At 34.3% G+C, this 24,046-nt stretch overlaps 3 protein-coding genes across 7 annotated transcripts; all 3 read left to right on the forward strand.

The window, feature by feature from the left end:
* The first annotated feature begins 1,653 nt into the window (after positions 1-1,653).
* On the forward strand, positions 1,654-3,731 carry LOC105165723 (nudix hydrolase 18, mitochondrial). Its single transcript, XM_011084830.3, has 5 exons — positions 1,654-2,112; positions 2,344-2,458; positions 2,719-2,802; positions 2,892-3,020; positions 3,315-3,731. The coding sequence occupies exons 1-5, from the start codon at positions 2,027-2,029 to the stop codon at positions 3,525-3,527; spliced, it is 627 nt and encodes a 208-aa protein (XP_011083132.1). The 5' UTR covers positions 1,654-2,026; the 3' UTR covers positions 3,528-3,731.
* Positions 3,732-6,651: 2,920 nt separating this feature from the next.
* Positions 6,652-9,360, forward strand: LOC105165735 (uncharacterized). Of its 2 annotated transcripts, none has more exons than XM_011084840.3 (8): positions 6,652-6,887; positions 6,980-7,148; positions 7,271-7,469; positions 8,242-8,312; positions 8,396-8,473; positions 8,557-8,644; positions 8,917-8,972; positions 9,062-9,360. In XM_011084840.3, exons 1-8 carry the CDS (start codon positions 6,822-6,824, stop codon positions 9,133-9,135), a joined length of 801 nt encoding a protein of 266 aa, XP_011083142.1. In that variant the 5' UTR covers positions 6,652-6,821; the 3' UTR covers positions 9,136-9,360. The 2 variants fall into 2 exon arrangements, with proteins under 2 accessions (XP_011083142.1, XP_011083152.1); XM_011084850.3 differs by having other exon boundaries at positions 8,557-8,633.
* A 2,511-nt stretch (positions 9,361-11,871) lies between these two features.
* Positions 11,872-20,712, forward strand: LOC105165743 (uncharacterized). Of its 4 annotated transcripts, none has more exons than XM_011084876.3 (12): positions 11,872-12,301; positions 12,667-12,735; positions 13,108-13,203; positions 13,368-13,492; positions 13,984-14,179; positions 15,086-15,261; positions 16,532-16,661; positions 16,933-17,093; positions 18,728-18,807; positions 18,897-18,987; positions 19,537-19,750; positions 20,351-20,712. In XM_011084876.3, the coding sequence occupies exons 1-12, from the start codon at positions 11,969-11,971 to the stop codon at positions 20,393-20,395; spliced, it is 1,716 nt and encodes a 571-aa protein (XP_011083178.1). In that variant the 5' UTR covers positions 11,872-11,968; the 3' UTR covers positions 20,396-20,712. The 4 variants fall into 4 exon arrangements, with proteins under 4 accessions (XP_011083178.1, XP_020553182.1, XP_011083165.1 ...); XM_020697523.2 differs by lacking the exon at positions 20,351-20,712 and adding an exon at positions 19,817-20,034; XM_011084863.3 differs by lacking the exon at positions 20,351-20,712 and having other exon boundaries at positions 11,874-12,301; positions 19,537-20,034.
* The last annotated feature ends 3,334 nt before the right edge of the window (positions 20,713-24,046 follow it).

Genomic DNA, 24,046 nt, shown 5'->3' on the forward strand with positions numbered 1-24,046 from the left:
TTCTAATATGATGCTATTCTTGCAAACCAAACGTGTCCTTAATTTTACTAAATAAGAAGTGGGATTAAAGAGTGAGCGGAGTCATTTTTAAAAATCATTATTTGTCTGTATTTTGTAGTAAATATGACGTTATGGCCAACTACAAACATATAGTAAGTTGTTTTTCTTCCCAACACCCATACAAAAAAGTGTGAAATTACCATGATAAATTATGTTGCACTCTTTAATTGATGAATGTGCCTCCAAGACCCAATGAACAATGTTGTGCATTTCCTACCACAAATGATCCATGTGCACAATTTTAATTATGTTGCACTCTTTTTCCATTGTCAATTGATTATTTATTTTAATAAGTTGAAAAGTAACAATAGAATATAACTTCATAATCAATATAATATTATATTGCACATATATAGTTCTTTAACTGGATGTAAGAGTACTTTAAAGGTGCATATTTTATTTCATTTGACAAGTTTAAATTAGACAATTTGTACAACCTAATGACTTAGATTGAAATATGGAGGCCCGGACTTAAGCTCAAAGTTCGTGCCTAATTACGGTTGTGGGTGTATTATTCTGAGGTGGGTTAAATAATTTGAACTAACAGCCTAAGTCTAATAAGGGAATAAAATTGTAAAATTTTACCCCTTTTTATCTTCCATCTTCCCTTGCCGCCGCCACCCCCTTCTTCATCCCTCGCCGTTGCCTCTCCCTTTTTGTTCGCTCCCCGCCCGCCTCCCCGTCTTCACACCCCATATGGTACTCTCCGTTGCCCCCCTATATCCCTCGCTCCCCCCAATCTTTCTTCCTTCCTCCTGCGACCTATTTTTTTGTCTTCCCCCACGAAGATCCACTAAAAGTAGAAAACATAACTCCACTCGAGAAGGGGGTTTTGCAAATTTGCAGATAAAGGAGGATTTCTTATGATTTATTTCTGTCATTAATATACCGAGGGAAGATAAGTAAAGTGCCATTTATCATACTTGTTCTAAAATAAAGTAAATATAGGATTGGGTTTGATCACACCTACACAACAAAAAAAAGGTAAACTCCTAGTCCTTATTATTAATACCAAATTTCTTCATCGTTCATTTAATAGCAATTTATCATATCATTCAAATAATTCATATCATAAGACGGCAACTCAACTAATTATATATTAATTTTAGAATTAAACTTGATAAATGCTAAAATAAGAATAGAAAAATATAAATAAAATAATTAACATATATTTTACACTTGTTATCATTAATCAAATTAAAATTCAATTATCGTTGATCAACTCCTACAATTTTGACAACTTTTGATTGAGGGACGTGAAGTGGGGATTTTCCACCCGATTAGATAACTGGACACCAAAACTCCTACTCTTTGAAAAGAAAGAAAGAAAAGAAAAAAGAAGTCCATGATTCGAATTATTGTAAAATAAAGGGGCCAAAAAGCAAAACAAAAAAACAAAAGAAGCTACAGGCCACGTGAAACTGTGGCCATATGGACACACAGTCGACATTTCCCGCAGCTTTCGAAAGCGATCTCAGACGCGTCCACACCCACAACCTACTTGTATTGAAATTAATCATACCCGTAATAGGTGTTGAAAAATACAACCAATCATTGAATGCTCACCCCTCCCCCCCCCAAGCTAATTCTTGATCTTCTTCCTATAAAACCAGTGGAGAGCGTGAGTCGTTTCAGTTATCCACAAATTTCGACAATATTAATGCGTTTCTTTTGCTATCTCCCAAGAAACAAAGCAAGCAGAAAACAAGATCATAGTCTATGCTATAAAATTATTACATCACATAGTTGAAATATTTGTGACAGACAGTCCGAGTTTTGTGGTGGGATCACAACGGTTTTTAACAGAAATATAACCTACTTTCTTGGCTTTCTTGGAGAGGGTTTTTCCTCTTGTTCCTTGTCATTTGTAGTATCTGTATATCTTCTTTCCTCCTGCGGGAAAGATCAATTGTTGTTTGTCCATAAAGTTTCATAAAAAACAAGTGTTTCTTTGTTGGTTTTCACCATGCAAATCAAGAAGCTGGTGTCTTTGCCTTCTCGTACAGGGCGGCATTTGCAGAGGTATAATCAGGGATTTCGACAGGTTGTCGGGTATGTGTTCCTTATCCTCTGATTTTTGTGGGTTTTTTAAATGTAGAATTTCAAGAATTGGGTTGTATTTGTTTGTTTGTGAAATCTCCTGATCCTGATTCGGGTGTCTGATTTTCATTGGCGGTGATCTAAACATGAATTTATTGTCTTTTATTTGTTCTTAATAAATAATAATTGGTTGATGGAAGAACTGTGCCTGATTTATTCAATTCCTTGTTGCAAATTGTGCAGATGTATTCCATATAGAATTAGGGAAACAAACAAGTCTTCTTATGGGATTTTGATTGAAGATTTGGAGGTCCTTTTGATCACCTCTCAAAAGAGTCCAAGAATGATGTTCCCAAAGGTACTTTTCTTTATGGTTTTTTCTTATATGAACAAAGTGTAAAAACATTAAATGGTGTAGATTATGACAAGTCAGCACAACGTAAGCGGATTTAATGCTGATAAGGCTAAATCTCACCGTTTGATATTTTCACGCCCGCTCGCTGTATATAAGGGGAAAAAAAAATCCCCTTTTCGGCGCACGTCTTATTCTTATTAAAAAAAACAAAATTATCAAATATTTTTGTTTGATATTGTTTATTTTGCTACTAAAATCGTTAGGGTGGTTGGGAACTTGATGAGAATATCGAATTGGCGGCCTCAAGGGAGACGTTGGAGGAAGCCGGTGTGGTCGGCTTGCTCGGGGTTAGTATTTTGGTAGTTCTTTTGTTGAATCAACGCAATGTTAGTGTTTCTTGTGTTGTTTTCTAAATTTGTTTGCCATTTTGTTGTAGGAAAAATTAGGTGAATGGATTTTCAAGAGCAAAAGCCAAGAAAAGTTCCATGAGGGATCCATGTTCCCCTTGTTGGTTACCGAGGAATTAGATGTTTGGCCTGAGAAAAACGTCCGTCAAAGAATTTGGGTATGTTTCGAGTGGTCCAATTCTCCGTTCTATGTATTTGTTACGTTGTCCATCCCCTAAAGAAAGTATTGAGTTTAAGACGAGAACTATCTTGTAAGGACAACTCAATGAAAGTTTGAGTAATATTACACTATTGACCTTAAAGATACGAGTATGTCTTAAATCAGACAGTACTATTGAGAAATGAAATTTCCATTTTAAGAAATAAAGTCTTATTGGGGATGTTTTAGAACTATTCCTATGCAATGTTGTTTGTATAACTCTTTTGACGTGGGGTTGGATTGCATTTCACAGATGACGATTAATGAAGCTAGAGAAGCATGTTCGCAGTTGTGGATGAAGGAAGCTTTGGAGGCATTTGTAGGTCAGTTCACGCCTCGGCCAAGATTGGAGGAAGAACAACTAGCGACATCTTGTAGATTAGCGTTGTGTAGGGCGGAAGAAATAAGGCTTAGCATCGGATCTCAAACTGTTGATGAGGATGTTGATCGCTATTTGATTAGTTGATTATCTAGGTTGTCGCCACAGTTCGTGGATCACCGGCTAGTGAGGCAGACCTTGGGAAACAGGATTGTTCGGAGATGAGTTCGTAGGTAGAGAGGAAGATGGAGATTGTAGAGAAAATTGTACAAATAGTGCAGCTTTCTTGTGTTCAATTAGAAGGTTCTTCTAGTCGTGTTACGCCATAGAATAAAAATTTTAGTTTTTTCACTGAAACATCTAAAGAAATCTGTAAAATACTCACCGACATTGAATATAAACTCGTCCTCAATTCTAAAATATTGTTATAGTAAAAGACATACACAAAATTCACATCATTCGTCATTTACAGCAATAATTTTATAACATATTGTAAGTATACATGAAATCATATTCAATATAAAAACTATTTCGGAACAGATGATAGGATTGCGAACTGGTCAGTGCAAAACCTCTTTCTAAATGTCCTCAATGTCTCTGCCTACCATTAGGGAAAGGTGAGTCGACACAACAAGAATAGAAGCTGAAGTCCCAACTTGTCTTATTCGATAAGAACGAATAAATTTCAAATAAAAGGGTGTGTTCTCGATATCTTTCTCTAATAATATATAAGATAATAAAACTAAACATAGAACTTCCACCTGACACGCCATAATGGGTTAGACTTCGTAAATGGCCTAGACTTTGTAAATTCCAAGTTGTCTTGCTGAAAGAAATTCATTGGTGTGAATGGCCACGACATTTTCCAAATTGTATTGCTCATAGTTTTTTGGGCAACTATTGCAACACCGACCTTAAAAACAGTGAACAATTTGAATTTTCACAACAACTTTGAAATATGCCAGTAGTTCACAAAGTCTTTAAACTTTGGTAAGAAGTTCAAATTTGTGCTGCTTCTAATCTATCCATTTCCCGGCTGACGAATTTGTGATCATTTTTTCCGAATTTATGTTGAAGACTAATGCAAAGTATATTCAATCTTAAAGGTAAATTACATGGCCACCCTATGAGATTAAACTAAATTATACAATATTCATTATTTTTTGTAAAATTATAACTACATTCTCTGAGCAGTGTTGGTATAATGCTTTTGAGGGAGTGTTTATGTAAGCTTTGAATTTCAATAAGGGTACAACTGTAACTTCAGGGGTACTTATGTACTTCTTTTTATTTAATAAAATTTATATTTACCAAAAAAAATAAAAAAATTCAAGGGGTATATCTATAATTTTGTAAAAAGCAGGGGATATTTGTGTATTTTGACATAACTTCCGAGAATATCAATATAATTTACCCTATATTAATTATATATAAATATAAAATAGTAGTGATCGATGACGCAATGGTATTTGAGTTGACCTATAACGTGGGAGGCCAACCTCAATTAGGTTAGTTTGGTGATAGAAACTTGCGAAATAAATTCATCGTTGCGATCGTTCAGTACTTCCACATATATGTAAGCAAATCTACAGGTTTACATGGCAAGATTAGAGCTTTCCAAAAAAAAGGCATAATCATCCGTTGTCATAATAGGTGGGCTGGTGGAGTCGTGTAAAATGAGAAAAAACAAAGAATATTTAGAGCTCGTTTGGTTGTGTTTTCGTTTTCATTTTCAGGTTCTAACAATTGTATTTGTGTAAAAATGCTTTATTGGTTTCTGTGTGAAAATTGAGAATATGTTTGGATTAGTTATTTCTAAATATAAGTATATAGGTGTGAGAATTAAGAATATAGGTAAATGAATTTTTAATTTGATATAAATCAGTTATGAGGGTTGACCAAAATGGTTGGGAGAGAAAGTAATTTTATTTGATTTGAAACAAGAAAAGACATACTGACAAGATAAGACAAGTATGACCAACCCATGTGCCTATAATTTCAAAAAACTCAGGATTAAAATAGGAATGCATTCTCAATGAAAATGACTTGACCAAACAAAATTCCAACTAACAAAATAATGAAAAGTGAAAATAATCTCATTAAAAACACAACTAAGCGAGCTCTTAGATTCCACACTCTTATTTTGTCATATTCTTATTTTTTAGGGAGATTCGTTTTTGTATAGTTTTTTTTATTATTTAATCGATTATGTTAGGATGAACCAAACTCTTTATTAGAACTTATTTTTATTAGAATTCTATTTCATTAGCTATGTAAGTAATTAATAACTATCATTTAAAAATTAATTACAAAATTACTTAGTTGTAATTATAAATTTATAATCTACAATTATATCAAAAGGACATAATTGTATCGTAAAAAAAGAAAGAAACATAAAACACTACAAATTATTTGCACCTTTATAATATACATAGATTATTATTTTGGTACATTATTATAAGAAAAATTATTTTTTTCGTCCTTTAATTTTACCCTCTATTAGATTGAGTCCTGTAAGTATGCCCATTAACTAATTAGTACTGTAAATTTACAAAATGATGAAATTAAGTCCGATTTTAGGGTTTTCTTGTGAATTTTCTTGCAACTTTTAAGATTTATGCCGGAAATTACACGCATGACAAAAATTTTCTAAATTATCCAACTGTATCCTCCACGTGTAATGAGTTTTGGAGGAAAAAAAAAGAGGTTTTGTTCCCTCCAAAATATGTCCTGTATGGCTTTCAAGTCATGTCCAAGGTCACATAATATTAAAATTTCAAAAAATTTATACAATTCAACTACCATGTCACTTTTTTTCGAACAAAAATACAAATTTCTCGATCATCAAAAGACTATTTGTCACTATTTTTCAAATTTGCAGGACTAATTAGTTAATGGCATACTCATACGACTAAATTTAATAGAAGGTAAAATTAAAATACGAAAAAAATAAATTTTCCTTATTATTATTATTATGATGATGATGATTATGAATATATCTCATCATCGCTAGTGAAATATTTACGTTGTAGATGTAACAAGTAGGCCCTCTTGGAGATTATCTGGTAGACAATCATTTAAATTTTTTCATTTAATAACTAAAGATTTTGGAATTTGTATTTAACAAATATTTAAAATTTATTTGGAAATATTAATTAGCCAATTGCCCTAATATTACTGCAAAGGGTTCTTATGGTAATTTCACCGGACATTCAAATTCAAGATATCCGTTAGAAACCAACCCAGAAAGATTGGAAGTCACACTACACACTGTTTCTCTTCACAACGGACCAATCATAAAATGAGGAACCCGGAACAAACAAACATCAATTAACCAACCTGTACCTAAGATTCACATCACAGCGCTGTTGCATTAACAGAAAGAAAACCCTTCAACTTTAAACAGAGCATTGGAGGTCCATTCTTCACTCCTGAACAACAATGGGAAAATTCAGAGCAAAATCCGATTACGAACAACTCAGGAAAGCTCGAATATCCGAAAATCAGGTCATTCTTGAATCTTGATCGTTTCTCTTTGCTGGTTTTCGATTGAAAATTATGTTTTCATTTGTTTGTTTACCATGGTTTGTGAAGAACAGGCGAGATTGGCTTCTCTTGGGCTTCAAAAGACCATCCAGGAACTTAGATCGCTGAATTCATCGCCGAAATCAGATAAAATCCATGTCAGGAAATACAGCAAAGTTGATTATAGCTCCACCCCCTTGCGCCATTCGGCTCGATTGAGGGGAAAATCACCGCCACCACAAGGTGCAGAAAACCCGTGTAGTGATGTATAGATATTCTTGTTAGCTGATGTTAGTGTGGTTTCTTGGCTTTTGTTGGTGAAAGTATTGAGATTGGTGTGATTTTTTTTGGTTATGTGAAAAAAGGGGAATTGGCCTATTTCGAAGATAGTGATGGGAGTGAAAATGGCAAGAAGAGAGGGTCAAGTAGTGGGCATTTGGTGAGAGCTGAAAGGAGTTTGAGACGGCGGCATATTTCACCGGAAGCTTTGGCTCGGCGGTGCCAGAGCAAGGGCAGAGGGAGCTTGTATGATCCTGTTTATGGGATTTGTTGCCATTTCTGCAGGTTCTTTGTCATATTCTATTTTAACTAGTTTCTTGAGTAGTGGTATATATGTAGGGTGTTAATAAAGCTTCAAAATTGTGTTTGAACTTGCTTTGGTTGTTGACTGAATTGAGCTTGAACGAGGTTCAATTCAGTCAAATACAAGTTGAGCTCGAGTTATTTGATTTTTAATCTATTTTTGTTTTCCAATCATCAAGTTTGACCCGAGCCTCAGATAATAAGGAACGAAAAAGTGTAGTTAAGCTTGGTTTGTCATGTTTAATGAACCGAGCGGAAATGAGCATTTAGCGATCCATCCGAAGTTCGAATCTCGAATACTTTAATATTTTCTTCAGCCTTATATGAATGTTTTTCCATGTGTTTGTGCTTGTCAGGGATTGTACTACTTCTCCATGTTCAGGGTGTTGAACTGTTGCTTCTGCTTTTGCTATTGTAAGATGACTTAAAACATGAAATTTAGTGGTGTCTGAGAATAGTATAAGAAGTCTTGAATGCATGAACTATTGAATAAGATGGTATTTCAGAATAACATGGTAACTCATTTCTGTTTATTCAGGACCCCTTTTTTACATGAATCCAGGATAAGTCTGCCCCTTCCTTGGATAAGAAATAATATGTGCTTCATCTATGTTATTTGCACTTGTACTAGGTCATATGTTTTTCAAATTAGTCGTTCGTTTTTATGTCCACGTCGTGACCCCTTGCCATGCACTGATATACTGCAAGGTGAAACTTGATTTCGATTATTTTTAACTGTTACGTGCAACTACAGGCAAAAGAAGCTGTGTGGTGAAGAAGATTGTAAACGTTGCGGTAATCTGGACATGGATCAGCCCTGCATTGGTCAGTTGCATATCTTCGATTGTCTTCGTTGCAATTACTCAAATAGTTGTAACAGTGATAATTATACAAAAACCTTTTTACAGGCAAAACAGATTGCTCGAGTTGTCATTCCAGCAACGGCATTCTTTGCCGAGCTTGTCTGAAGGTCAGGTATGGTGAAGGTAAGTCGAAGCCTAGAAATACATTGCGATAAAAATAAAATTACGTACAGGGAAACTAATGCAGAAGTGTGTATATCTGTTAGAAATGGAGCAAGTGAGATCAAATAAAGAGTGGATGTGTCCTCACTGCATGGAAGAAAAAGGGATCAATCCCTACTGGGTATGTAACAGGTATATTTGAATCTTGGCTTCTAATCACAAAAACAAATGACGCAACTTTGTGGTTTGGGACATTCAATTTCCTTTTGCAATTATCTTGACTAAAATCCAAGGTCCAAACACACACTAAACCTCAGCATTTTGAAACGGAACTCGTGCTCAGTACTTCTGTCTTTTTGGGGTACCCGTCATGTCATTCTGCAGTTTACCGATATCTTGTACTGATTTATTGTGAATCTTCTTTAAAACGTCACGCTTCTTGTGTCATTTCTGAAAACAAACAGCTCATTCTGCCTGAAGAAACGTAAAATGGTTCCGACCGGGATAGCCATATTCAGAGGTCCGTGTTCCATGTTTCCCAATTGCATACTAGCCACCTATTATTGTCACACAGTCGTTGATAAGTTATCACTGTGTTTGAATGTACAGCTAGAGAGATGGGATACAAGTCCGTGGCGCATCTGCTGATGGATGAGCTTCAACGGGCGGATAAAAGAGTATGATGACGAGGCTCCCAAGCATGCTGCATTAAGCTCCTCCTTCTCTGGTGGTGTAGAGCAGCAGCTATTTGTATTCACCGATCACTTCTGACCCCTGAGTAACTTAAGCTATGGCCTTAATTTGTATAACACCATAACTGATCACATGCTGATTCACTGGAACTAAAGTTGTACTGGGAGTGTTTGTAAACACTAAATTATAAGCATCTATGAGCTTTCACTTGAAAACTAGTTGTTTAAGGGGTGTTTGTAGCCATTTAAAATAAGTGCTCATAAGCTTATTGCTAAAATGAAGCCGAAAATAATTGTTGGATAAATTCACAACACTGATTCAAATATTGTATTAAAATGGAATGAGACAAATTCTCACATTCATTGAGTATATATATATATATCATTATCAATGAAATTGTTATTATTAAATTACTGAATAAATGAAAGTTTCATTGATTATGATACATAAATATACTCAATGACTGTGACGATTTGTCTCCATCCATTTTAATACATATTTAAATCAATGTTGTGAATTTATCCAACAATTTTGAAGAAATTAAACTGTATTCAAATGGATAGAGTTTAAGTCAGAAATTTAATGAATGTTAAATTGACTTAATCGGTAAGGTCATGGCAACACAAATAAATCAAAAAGTTGTTGAAATGTTGAGATGATTGTAAATCATGATAAGAAAATTTTGTTTAATAACAAAACAGAGCAATTGTGGGGGTTCTAGCATTGTTTGCAACTCAAAAGCAATAGATTACTTCTGTGTTTACATAAACGGCTAAAGTAGCCATTGACATGTTTGGTGAAGTTGATTTATTGTGTTGAATCTAACAAACGAATGAAAATAACAATGAGCATGAGTAACTGAAACACTTAATATAGAAAGCGTAAGTTTTAATCTCATTTTCAGAGCGCGTCTTGTCTAAGTGTGTGTATCATGTGTCGAATGTTATTCAGTGGTTACTAAGTAAAGTTTTAGAAGGTTCATTCCGTGGGTCTACGATTGGATGGTTTGATGGCATTAGGCATTTAATTCAACATAAATGTTTTAGAAACACACAATGATTATGTTCTTACTATTGCTTGACCATGATCTATGGGATAATTAGTATCTACTGAACATAATGGTAAATTTATCTAAATGAAGATAACAGATCATGTTTAGATATTATTACCGAAACCAAGTAATTTTTGAAAAATAAGTTTGAAATGAACGACATGGATGGGGCCGATGTAATTCTTGGTATCAAGTTGATTTGTTCAACTGGTAGGATAGTCATTTCTCAGTCTCATTATGTTGAGAAAATAATTGAAAATTTTGGTTATCAGAATAGTGAATTACTAAGACCTCATATGATCGTTCTGTGGCTTTATTAGAAAATGAAAATTGGTGTTCCGGTAGCACAACTAAGATATCTCCAAATCGTTGGGAGTTTGCAATATCTGAAAAATAGCACGAGATCAAATATATCTTTTTCTATCTCAAAACTGGCTAGATACACTAATCGTCCGAACAGAAACCATTGGGGAGCTTTTGGATAGAGTAATAAGGTAATTGAAGGGCACGGTGTCACAGGTCGTGCATTATGACAAACTCCTTGTTGTTCTTGAGGAATACACTGATGCTAGCTGGATAGCCAAAAACTCCTTTAGTAATGGGCATTTAGGATATGTTTTTATCTTAAACAGGGGAACATCTCTTGGAAGTTTGCAAAACAAACTTTGATAACTCGGTCTAGTTTTGAAGTCGAGTTCTGTGCGTTAGATACCACTGGTATCAAGTCAAAATGATTATAAGGTTGTCATCACAAGTACAAAAATCAAAATTGGGGATGAGACTGAAAACTCATTAGTGATATATCTACAATAGCAACCCAAACTTCTAAGTGGAGATCCCACAAAGAATGTTCGATGTGGTATTAGCAAGTAGTAGGGTATGTCGGAGCACTAAAAATAAATTGATACTCTGTATCTAGAGTCTATCCCATGTAATTTTGAAAGGTGGTGATACTGCAAGTATAGTAAGAGTTTAACTCTAAATGAGGTCAAATCTATTAGACGAGATGCTAGCAGTGTATCCATGGAGACGCCCAACTAAGTGCAGTTGTTTGGCCGCAACTAAGGAATTGGTTATTCCTGAAAATATTCATGAATATGATTAGAACACATGGTTAAGTGTCGACCCTAAAGATCAACACAAAGCCGGTAGCTTTTGTTGTTATTGACAGATGTTATTACAATTACCAACTCAAAATCAAGGCTTAATTCTATTTGACCCGGTGACAGTTGACGTTAGATAACTTAAATAGTGGTTCAACCGGAAGGTACCATTGTTGAAAGCAAACTATAGAAACTTGAGTTTAAATCTATGTATTTGTGGGGGATTGTTGTAATTTAGAATAAAATTACATGTTAAAATCCATAAATTAAGAATAAAGAAATTGAGAGAAGTATTTATCCATATAGAAATATGATGGGAAATAAAGGTGCATTGACGTGTATATAGGGTGCATGCCGGGTGAGGGTTTTTACGCTCAAGTTGTTCCACATTGAAAGTTTATATTTAAAATAAAATTTTTATATTAAAGTTCAAATACAAATTATTTTTGAAATATTATGGAAATTAGAGTAAATATGGACGTTAGAATTTATCTTGAGATGATTAAATTTAATAGTTTTCAGTCAAATGTTTGTAATTGAGTACTATTTTGCAAAAGAAAGACATATTTTTGCCATCCAAAATGAATTTCTACTTGCATTAGCTCCATTGTGAAGCGACCTCTTGTAGAGGCCAATAACCCTTCTCTAATCAAAACTTGCACAAAAGCAATGCAAGTATCTCTAAACCCCAACTTGGTCTTCAGCTCCAAGGCTATAAACCCTAACTTGATCTTCTGCAGTTTAAATAATTTTTCTACTCCCAAATTGAAGACTGAGGGATTCTCCGGCGGAGTTTTTCCAGCCTTGAAGGCCGTACCCGGAATTCCGAATTCGAACAATTTCAGCAGCACTAGACGTGGCCGTTTTGCTCCATTTGTTGCAGCTGCTGCTGCTAAAAGGGCCGGAAGGACCTCCGGACCTGATTACTATTCCGTTCTCAATGTCAGTAGAAATGCTACTTTGCAAGAAATTAAAGCTGCTTATCGCTCACTTGCTCGCAAGGTAAGGTATATTGTACGTTATTTCATGTTTTTTGCAAATTTAGTGCTTCAGATGTTTGTGGAATTCAGTTGAGGTATTCTCAGATTGATTGAGGTCCTTTACATTTCGGAATAGAGGAACTGTGATGTGTTAGTGATGCAAGTTATTTTTGCAGATATAGTTAAGGCTATTTTGTACATATTCGATGGAGTAAAGTCTTTCTACAAGTAATTTTGCTTGTAATTGCGTCTTGTAATCACCTGTCAATTTGTAGGTCCTGCATTATATTTCCAATTTGGTGAACGCCCAGTTATGTTGTCTGGATAAACTTTGCATAACTGAATATTGCGGGTCACTATTAATCCAATGGTATTGTCTGGATGCAGTATCATCCTGATATGAACAAGCGTCCTGGTTCTGAAGAAAAGTTTAAAGAAATAGCTGCCGCATACGAGGTACCATTATATTGCCACAGGAAAATTTATGGTGAAAGCCTCAATTTCTGAATTCTTTGTTGTCTCTTTGCAAAATAATATGCTGCCTTCCGTGTGAACATGGCTTGGATCAATTGCTGTATAATTGTCACGTTTGATAAAACCTGTTTGAGTTTGCTATCAAACACCTGTTTGGGTTTGCATCAAATATATATAATGTAACTCATTTCATTATTGGACCACTTCCGTTAGGTGTCCTCGTTTCTTTATTTAGATGGCTGTACTGTCCTGATTTTTAGCTGAACTGAAATAACTGGTCTATTTCAATGTGTTGATTTAAGTTATCTGGCAATTTGTTTCTTTTGGTTCCTCTAGTAACAAGCATATTTGTAGGTATTATCAGACACTGAAAAAAGGTCTTTATATGATCGCTTTGGTGAGCAAGGTCTACGTGGAGAATTTGATGCAACAAGTGCTGGTCCACAGGGGGTAATCTTGCGAACCTCTGGCCTTTTTACACACTTCTTTCATGTTCAAATTAATAATATCTTGCTCCTACGTATTTTGCTACTTTATCCTATGTATTTATGCGGCTTCCCTGGCCAGAGATTCGATCCTCTGCCCATCTCTTTATTGTAAATTGCATGTTTCAGGTGGATCCTTTTGAAGTTTTTGCCGAATATTTTGGTGAGTCCAATAGCTATTTTGGAGGAAGCGGTGAACCAAGAGGCTTCAACTTTAATTTTGGACAGAAGGGGAGCCAGAATCTTGACATCCGGTAATAATCTAGAGTGTTTTGTGTCATTATCTGTTTATTTGATGTAATCCATTGGCATAGCATGAGATCTATATTTTCCACCCTTAAACTTCATTGACATGTAGATGGGAAATGAGCTACCGAGTCATATCAGCCCAAGGTATCAATTTGTTCAATCAACCTTAGACTTAAAACAGATATCCAGCTTTGTAACCTTTGCATTTTATATTGCCATAAGTGTAGTATGAAATCTTGTTCGGATTATTCTTCATACTTCTCTAGATCATTCAAGAGGACGAAAAATGTTTCTGTGTGAGGTTTTAAATTTTCATAGGGTGTATTGGAATGAGGGTCTCAAGGTAACTCTTATATGTCCCTGAATATTTGTTCCTGTTTAATCTTTCTTTTGTTTTACCAGTAGATTGCATAAACATTAGGACAGCTTTAATATCTAAAATATAGTTAGAATATTATCATAATATATTAATCTTTTCAATGGATTTACCATGTAGATATGACATATATTTGAGCTTTGAAGAATCAATTTTTGGAGGGAAACATGATGTTGAAGTACCATGTTTTGAGACATGTGATGATTGTGGTGGAACGGGTGCAAAGTCCGCCAGTTGTCTAAAAACGTGTGATGAATGTGGAGGTAGAGGAGGAGTGGTGAAAACACAGAAGACACCTTTTGGAATTATGTCTCAGGTACTGAGGTGCAATAATTATGTGATATTTAAATGCATGACAGCTAGGTGAATCCCTGTGGGTGTGTGTGGAAGTGATATCTTTCTGAATTTGATTTGGAAGCTTTGTGGTGCAATGACCATGAGAGTCAGGGCGAAAGCTAGATATATGCTGAAGGTTCTTTACAGGTCTTAAGTGAGTGACAAGGATCAGTTCTTAACTCTTTATCAAATCTCTATTTGTTGCTACCATGTCCTCAGCATGTGATAAATAGAAGTTTTTGTTTGCGTGCTCCTCAGTCGCTAGGCTTGAATGAGGTTGCCTCAGTTGATGGTTTGTAAATCTGGAAACGTTTATCCTTTTCTTTTAGATAGTATGATAAAGGGGAATAAACAAGGACCTGAGAATACCTTCATATTCTATGGTTGAGTAGTTAGTTTTAATGATCAAACATATATGCTGCATACAGTATGATGGGTAAGGTGATGTCCATTGAACCTGCATAATGAGGATACTCTCTTTAGTATTCTTGATGATGTGATTCTTTGATCTCTTCTACTGTGGACTTGTTATCTTCATTGCGGAGCAATATTCCACGTTAACTTTGTCCTGAAGTCATATTTTACATATTACATTGCTCAAGAAATATCTTCTTCTTCTTCTCTTCTTTTCATTTCCCCCTTTCTTTCTCCTACCGGCTGCATGAAACAGCTTAGGCTGTATTAAAGGCTGTTCTGCCTGTGTCCGATCTATAATTTGTGATTTTGCGCTATCTTATCAGTCATTGATCTTTGAATGATGTATTCTTTTGGATGGTTTTTTGGATATGTATCGCTTCTTGAATATTTTACAAGCCTATAAGCTGAGAGACTTCAATTCCATTTCTTGCTTTGACACTATGTGTAGATGATTGTCTGTGAACTTTAGGTGACTTCCTGTTCAAAATGTGGTGGTGATGGCAAGATAATTACTGATCGGTGCCGCACATGCAATAGCCATGGTCAAGTTCGAGCAAAGAGGAGTATTGAGGTGGTTGTACCACCTGGTGTTGATGATGGAGCCACAGTGCAAGTTCGAGGAGAGGGAAATTTTGACCAAAAACGGTGTGTGGTTGAAGTGTAAATGTTGCTTTTTGAAAGACACTATAGGCTCGTCTTGTCTCTTGAAGCGAATGCTATCTGTTGCTTCTTTCTTACACAGTTCAAAGCACTGCTGTCATCTTGTAGAAGTTCCACATTGGCTGCGGTGTATTGGATATTATTGTGCTATTAAAATTAAAAAAGAACTATTAGATGATGCTAAAATCCTCTTAAAACTTAGTTGAAAATTACAAAATAAGATACAATTAACATAATTTGCTACTCATTAGTGTATATTAAGAAGTTCTAAAATAAAATTTAATAGAACATTATTCTCAAACGAGAATTTGTAATGACAAATAGGTTTATTAGCAATAGTAATAAGAAAATATTCATTATACATGTAATAGTACATTAAATCATATTACAGAAAGTTTTGGAAAGAAAATGTAAATTTTATCACCGTAATATCTGAATATAACCGATAATATCATGCAGGGGATATCATCCGCTATTATCAGATATTATTGGCAATACATATACACTTGGAAAATAATAGGAATAAGTGGATATTATCAGGTTGGCAAGGTCTGATCCAGAGTTGCAGCTGTTGATATTTCAGATATTGGCTGATGCTTGAACCATGCTTTCATATGTTAAATCATCAACTACATTTACTACATTTAAGTTGTATTCTTTGGCGAAGATAATCCTATAAACAGTTGTACCTCTTTCATATTCCTGTGATTAAGGTAATCTTACTTGCTACACAAATGAAGTATTTTCTTGTGGCAATGTTTCACACATGCCCTATTTAATGAAAAATAGTGGATCCAGAAAATACTGTTATTGAGCAATGTGGTGATAAAAAGATTGAAAGATAGATATAGAGTGATTATATTAGTGATGTGCTGTAATATTTCTGTAGTTCTGTTTGATTTGTGTTGAAAATAGTCTGAAGGTTCCTTTAACCTAATTAGCTAGGAGTGTGCATGGCCTCTTATTAATGTGTACTGGTGTTAGTCTGATTTGATTTTAGCTTAGGGATAGTACTGCAATCAAGTTTTCTTCTTTGGAGTTCGATCCACATATTGTTTGTTAAAAAAACATTAGTTCCTTCCTTCAAAGACCTAATAGGCCATAAAGTTGTCATCTTCTTTTTTGTTACATCAGGTCACGGGTAATTCTACCCTTTGCTTGGTTTGTCGAACTTGTTAGTTTTGCTCTCTTCTTACGTCCTGCAATGGTTAAAGACAGAATGTATTTAAAAAGGCTTGACTGGTTTTATTGCTAGGGGTTTAGCTGGTGACCTGTATCTGGTCCTCCATATTGAGCAGAAGAAAGGAATTCAGAGAGATGGCCTGAATCTGTACTCAAAACTGGACATCGACTATACAGAAGCCATCCTGGGGACTACTAAGAAGGTATTTCTGAATTCTCCAATGTTGTGCTTTCAATATTTTTCATTTTGCGTCATTCTTGATCAGTTAAAAAAAGAAAAGAAGAAGGGAAAACTTGGAAAGTTTGTCTTGCTTTATGCACTATCATGTCTGAAGCCAGTAGTTTTTGTTCCTTCGGATTCCATGGCATAATCTGATAATCATGTGACAAGGTTGTAATAAAATGCATTATCCTTGAATTATAAAATATTTTTTTCTTTTAGAAAACTGACCATATTATCTTTTCATGTCTCAGGTGGATACTGTTGAAGGTGTGAAGGATCTCCGGGTACCCCCAGGAACTCAGCCAGGACATAGATTAAAGTTGCCGAACATGGGTGTTCCAAACATTAATAAACCTTCTGCACGAGGCGATCATTATTTCACTGTGGATGTTCATATCCCAAAAACTATTAGGTTCGTGTCATCTCTTTATCAACTGATTAATGAGTTTCACATAGTTCTCTATGCATGGATCTTTCTTTATGTTGTATTTGGTAGAGGACTATAGAGGTACAGAAGTTATACTCATGAGTCTCTTCCTGCTTCTTACACACACATCACAGTGGAGTTCTCTGCTTTCGAGAAGATTATTTATAACCTTGAGGCCAAGCTGTTTCAGATTGGATACCGGGTCTTTAACTAGGGGTAGAGATAGGTTTAGTTTAGCAATTTAGTGTTGGACGATTTTGTACATGGAAAGTAAGAGGATTTTCATTTGTCGCTTTTCATGGGCTTGCTTTGACAGATGTAACAAAGATCTATGACATCATTTTTCGAGTTGTACTCGTGTTAGTTTTCCAGAAATTGAGTTTGGGATTACTCATCCTCCATATGTTTGTGCATTGTCACTTAAGGGCCTTGCTGCTCTACTACATGATACAGAAAGATTTTATCATGCTATTTTCAAGTGGCCTTTTTTCCAACCATGGATCAATGAAATGATATTGTACTTCGAAAGCAGGTAACTGAAAGAATGAATAGTTAGGGCAAGAGGCAGTGTCGGCTGTTGCCTACACAAAGGAGGTTTCCTTATTGCCTTTTTTCACTTAGTGAGTTGAAATCATTGGACATTTTTTATGAAAGATAATTGGGAGCAAGGACTCATTGAATGCTTATACTAGTATCAAGTGTTTTAGAGTCCTGATGTAACTATGTGATATGATTTTTGATGGTTTACGACCCAGAATTGGTAGATACGAAGGTTAATAGAGCAGCAAACCAGCCGCATTTTGTTTCATTTTGAACTTCATTTATCTGTGCTGGGAGATAAGATTCTGGTTGGGATCAAATCAATCAGAAGATTTTAGATGGATATTATAAGAGAGAAGGCATCTTTTACAATTGCCTGTGACTGTTATCATGTCCTTGTTCATTTAGTATGATTATATGCCTCAATTGATGGGAACATGTGAATTCTGGTCCAATTTCCTGTTCGTTCTTGATTAGGTTACCAAAGTTCCTCTGATCAATTTGCCCTTGTCAATACACACCCATGCCAGAATTGTGCGGCTGTTCATTCTAGAGACCTTTACGACTGTTAATGATTTATTATTGAATTGAAAATGAAGAGGTTTCTGGGTTATGGGTGAATAATACTCTTGACTCTTGCAGTTTCAGATTGCAGTCCACTCAAGGGATGAAATAGTATCTTCCCTCGGGAAACCTCTTTCATAGTGTTGATAAGAAGTTTTTTTGTTTCCCTCGAGAACCTTTTCAGTTGTGTTGATAAGTTATCTTTGTCTTCTCTGTAAACCATGGTATGAATACAATTATTTTTTAGATATTTTTTGTTGGTGATGAGAATGTATTTAATGTTTTTCTCTTTGTTAGTTAAATGTTACAGGCAAAACAAAGGATAAAACTTTGATAACTTTCCATAAATATAATGCGACATGATATATTGCAATCTTGTTGCTCTATGTGAGAAGTGTTGACAAATTACTGCTTGCATAAAATGTGAACTTTTTCTTAAGTGCATCTTGTTTAATAACTATTCCTCAAATCATTACGATGATTTGTTAAATGACGTAACTCCACAACTTTGTTAGTCGTGCAGAACGCGAACTAGTTGAAAAGTTGGCTTCTCTTAGGAAAATTGAGGGCTATACTCCCCCAGGCAATGGTGGAGGTATTTTTTTTAATTCACTAGTTGGTTTATTAATAACATCTTTTCTGTTTTTGGTCTATGTCATAGTGTTTGAACTCTTTCATATTCAGGAGTGTGTGCCAAAGACAACATTGACCAAACTTCAAGGCACAGAACAAAAAGTGAAAAGCGTTGGTGGAAGTCCATCAAGGACTTGTTATGGTATGTTACATTCAGTTTGTAAGTGTTAACTATTTGACTTGTAGGCAAGCATTTTCATTTTTCCTCATCTATTTTGTCACGTTTGGTGCTGGCTATGCTTCATTTCTATTGCTTTTCTTACATAAGCCTTTGAAAATCTATAGCTTGGAGAGACCCTCTTTGTCCAGACATGCTTAGACCTGTGAAATGTAATTTGTGAAATTTCTGTGGGCCCATTCTTATCTGTAAAAAAAAGATGGAATCTACGATGATCTGCTGTAACTACATATCCACTATGTGTATTTAGGTAAGGAACTGATTCTTATAATTATCGTCCAACTAAAAGATAAGAATAAGGTCAATGAATTTTGTGATATTTTGTGGGTATTTGCTTTCTCCTATAGAAGGTGGAGTAGGATGCTGATTCTGTGATGCAAAAAACCTTTGTGGGGTGCCTACTTGGATTTTCTTTGTACTTGGCTTGGAAAGCATCTATAACCTGTAGTTATATAACCTGTGCCTTAAATTGAAATTAGATTAATCCTTTGATGACTATTTTCCAATTCATAGGAGAAATCAACCTGGGGAAAGATTTGCATCAATCTGTGCTGACACCTCAGTGCCGTGGATATACAGAAGGGCCCCGCCCAATTTGCCTTCTTTGGTTGCTATTTCTGTTATTTTTGTTTCAGCAGCTATTGCTCTCTTAATGAGCAAATCTGGGTGGTCTAAACCGCAGCACCAAAGGAAGGAAATAGAACACGGTTCTCTTCTCCTGAAGAAGGTAAAACAGCAGTACAAGCAACATTTGGATACTCCACGTTCCTTTTAATGTAGTAATTTTATGCAGGACTACAGGTAGTTCGTTTTCCTACATCTTCTGCCTATAGTCTATACAAGGTGACTTTATGAATTGCCATTCCTGCTGACCCTTGTTTAGCTTCATATCATCATAAGAAACTAAGTAGCTCACCCTTGCTCAATGTTTGATAAATTATTGTGCTCAAGATCTTGTTGGTGGCTGTAAAGTTCTCCTAAGACATATTTGGCTGAGTTTACTATCGAATATACTAGAGTTTAGCCACTTTGTTTATTTATTAAGTTTGTTCTGTGTCTGAACTGAGCTTAAATTTGGAGAAAGAGGATGAACTGAAGCCTTTCACTCTTTTGAACAGCTCTATCTTAAAATATGCTTCTCTTGTTAAGAAACCTAGCAAGTTGGCATAGTTTGGATTATTTAGATTTCTTCATGATTCAACTAATTGCAAGTAAATGCAGAAAATAGCCCCAGCCTTTTCACATCTAGATGGGCTGTCTTTGCTGGAATTACATCTACTTGCTCCAATTCTAATAGTCTCTGTAACCATAGTCTTCTTCTGAACAGGGTTTTGTTGGCCTTAAGGTTGTATTTGGTCAGAAGGATTTTTGAATTACTATGGATTACAGATTCCTAAAAACAATTTCCTTTCGACTTCACATTGGAATCAATTGGAACTCTCAACTCCAAAACAGCAGGATGTAGCAGCTACCTATAATAAGCCTTGTCCCAAGTTCTTTTCTAGAACTCTTTGCTGTTGCACATGTATAAAATAGTGGAAAGAAAGATACTCCCAATTGAGTAAGCTCTCTGGGTAAATGGGGTGTGTCCTGTGACTCCTGCTCCTGATTTCTTGCAAGTAACAATCAATTTGGGAATATGAAATATTGGCAAATTGTCATATTTGGTGTACTGACATGTCAAAATTGGTTTTAGTTAGTAAATGACTCTTGCCTGGTTGCTGTCAATATTGGTTGGCTTTTACCAACCTAGGCTTGTTAACTGACAGGATTTTCTTACAGGAAAGTGGCTTTATTTGCTCTTACAAGCTACCAATTCTCCAAAATTCTTGTCCTAGTGTTGGGTGAAACACACAGAACTCTGCAGTAGTACTGGTTAATATTATAGAAAATTAGAAAAATTACACTTTTAGTCTCAATAGAGATTGTTGCACTTTTTGTCCCACACGATAGAGGTTATTGCATTTTTGATCCCATAGTTTATGGACTTTAACACATTTGGTCCCATAGGATAAAAAGTTGTAGCATTGAGGATAAAAATTTGCTACAATGTTTTAGCACATTAGATTAAATATACTAAATCTATAAATTTTGGGATCAAAGTTTTACACTCTATTGTGTGGGACAAAAGTGCAATTTCCCCTAGAAAACTGCTAAGGTGTGTGAAGATGTGTCTTGTTGGTTAAGAGGGTGTTTGGCGTGTTATTTAAAATATCATATAAATTCACACATCTCATAAAATATTTTTGAAACTTACAAAATGTGAGTTTTTATTTTAAAAATATTTTTTTTGTGTTTTAGATAAAATAAGATTGTGGGGCTTTTAAAATAATAGTGATGATAATTTTTTTAATCTAATAGATTAGAATGAAAGGAGTTTACTAAGGTTTTTATCTGATAGATTAGAATATGTTCTTGACATCTTATTTTTTTTTTAAAAAAAGATATCAAATATTTTTTAATTTTTTATAAGTTCTCAAATATCGTATAATATATTTTAAAAAATTTATAAGCTTACTCAAACACCCTCTAATTTTTTAAGCCTGAGTTTCTTGGAAACATGATTAGATTTAGCGATGAGCTTGTAATTTTTTTTTCCTCGAAAAACTTGTAATTTTTTTATTTCAAAAAATTAAAATTTAAAATGAGAGCAAAAGTGGGTATACTTTGCAGTAAGAGTGAGAAATGGAAAATCAGAGTTAATCTATTTTTAGTTCTTGAAGGAAAATATTGTTTTTCCTCAAGAATTTTAAAGATATAAATTATAATATTGTAAATGTTTTTTTTTTTTTTTTTTTTTTGTGGTGAGAAGCTGAAAAGCTATTTTAAAAAGTGAAAAACAAAAGTATTGTTTAAAGAGAATTAATATTCTAACTTGATCTCGTACTTGATTGTTACAACTTACATTACATGGAGGGTAGCATTGGTAGTGGTGGTTCCAATTGATGCATTTTATGTGAGTTGTTAACATCAACATTACAAAATTAAATTATATAATATTCATATTAGCAAATATTCTAAGGTAGACATGCTACCATAATTAAATTATTTAAAACCCTTATACTTCATACATAATTGTATAATTTAATGATTTAAATAAAATACGTCCCAGTGTGTGTATGTGTGTGTGTGTGAGAGAGAGAGAGAGAGAGAGGGGGAGGCAATCGACAGTGAAATAAAGCAACAAAAGCTGCAAATCCAACAAAACCCCCCTTTTAGCATACACTGTCACATTGGTAACTATGATTGCAAATGGTTGTTGCACTTTACTTCCAATAAATTCTACTTTCTTCCCCTCAATTATGTAAAATTACAAAGTTGCCTCAAATTCCCACCTAAATTTTACTTCTCATTATTTCTTGCCTTAAATCATCACCTCTACTTTGGTTTGGTAGGTAATATTGCATAATTCATCCTCTATGCTACTACTCGCCCTCCTCTTTTGCATTGATATCAACTACCACATACCCTCATAATAATATATTTATATAAAACTTGTCGCATATATTTTTGTTCCCTGTTTGTTTTTTTTGGTATATAATTGAATACAAATTCAATAATAAAGAGTCAAAAAATCAACCCGAATTATGTCGTTACATCATAATTCTCACGTATATTAAATTACAAAAGTTATATAATGTATTTGTAATTGACTTTTTGAATATCCATATTTTAAATCGATATTTCATCCTATGTAACTATTTTACTTTCAAAAGGATATTTTTACCCTTTATTATCACCTTTTAAGATCTACAAATATAACACCATGTTCAAAATTTATGGTTAGCATGTCAATACTTGTTTAATACGTACTATATTTTAATCTCGAAATAATTATATAATTATTTATTAAAATAAAATAAAGAAGGCTAAACATGTACCAATTAGAGCCTCAATTGATTCTTGAATGAAATGATAATGATACATCACATAATTATAATCAAGACATTGGAAAATTCACCTCGTCTTATGGGTCATTATGACGGTCCACATCAATTCTTGAAAAATTGATTATTAAAGAAGAGCGATGCAAACCCCTCTTTCAACCGATGTGTGATGGGGAGAATTTGTAACATTTTTTCAAACATACCATCATACACTTTCTTGATCGATTTTACATTAAATGCTCACACATAAATCTCTTATTTATCGACTCTAATAATACTTAATCAGAGGCACAAACCCATCCCTAAAAAATTAATTATAAAAAAAAAGCAATACCCCATTTTTATGACTCATCTCCATATGGAGGAACTTGTAATAGTTAGTCACAATAAATTAAGGTTTAGTGGAAAAAATATTAATGATGGTGTTGTTACTCATGGGATTAAATGGGTCCCTTTTTATAATCATTGTTCCATGTTTTGGCAACGGCTTGAATTATTGATTTCCCCTTTATTACCAACAATATCATTTAGCATCCAATGACCCACCAGCTTCGATTCCCAACCAACTTCAACAAAAATACTTAATTTTCTTTAATTTTTTTTTAATTTTCTTAAGATGGGAATAGTTACATGATCAATAAAAATCTATTTGTTAAAAATATATATAAATCAATTCGATCTGAATTAAAAAATTTTTTGTATTTTTTTTTATGTTTAATCTGGTCCTAATACATTATCGATTTGCAAGTTGATTACACAATTTAGAGATTCATTTTGTCAATATAGTGACTGATTATCAAACTTTTTTATGCTAATGTGCCTCAATTTTACTCAAATGAATGCAATTGAAATGATTTTCTCCTTATCTTAGGAGTTCAGCTAAAGCAATTTTGTAAATTGCAAAATTGGCATCAAATATGAAGGAATGCTAAAAGAAACGAGTTTTGCCAATACTATTATATTATATGAGGCAGTGAGATCTAATTTAATTGGAAATACCTTATAAGTTATAACTACAAGATTATGGATTTATATTACGTCAATTCGACGCGACTCGTTATTCTATTTCAATAGTAGTTGTTGAATGTATATAAATACTTAATATTGATTATTAGCATATTGAGTTATCAGTGATT

The sequence above is a fragment of the Sesamum indicum genome, linkage group LG1 (genome assembly GCF_026168435.1).
Source record: "Sesamum indicum cultivar Baizhima isolate 11 linkage group LG1, ASM2616843v1, whole genome shotgun sequence".
Classification (NCBI taxonomy): Eukaryota; Viridiplantae; Streptophyta; class Magnoliopsida; order Lamiales; family Pedaliaceae; genus Sesamum; species Sesamum indicum.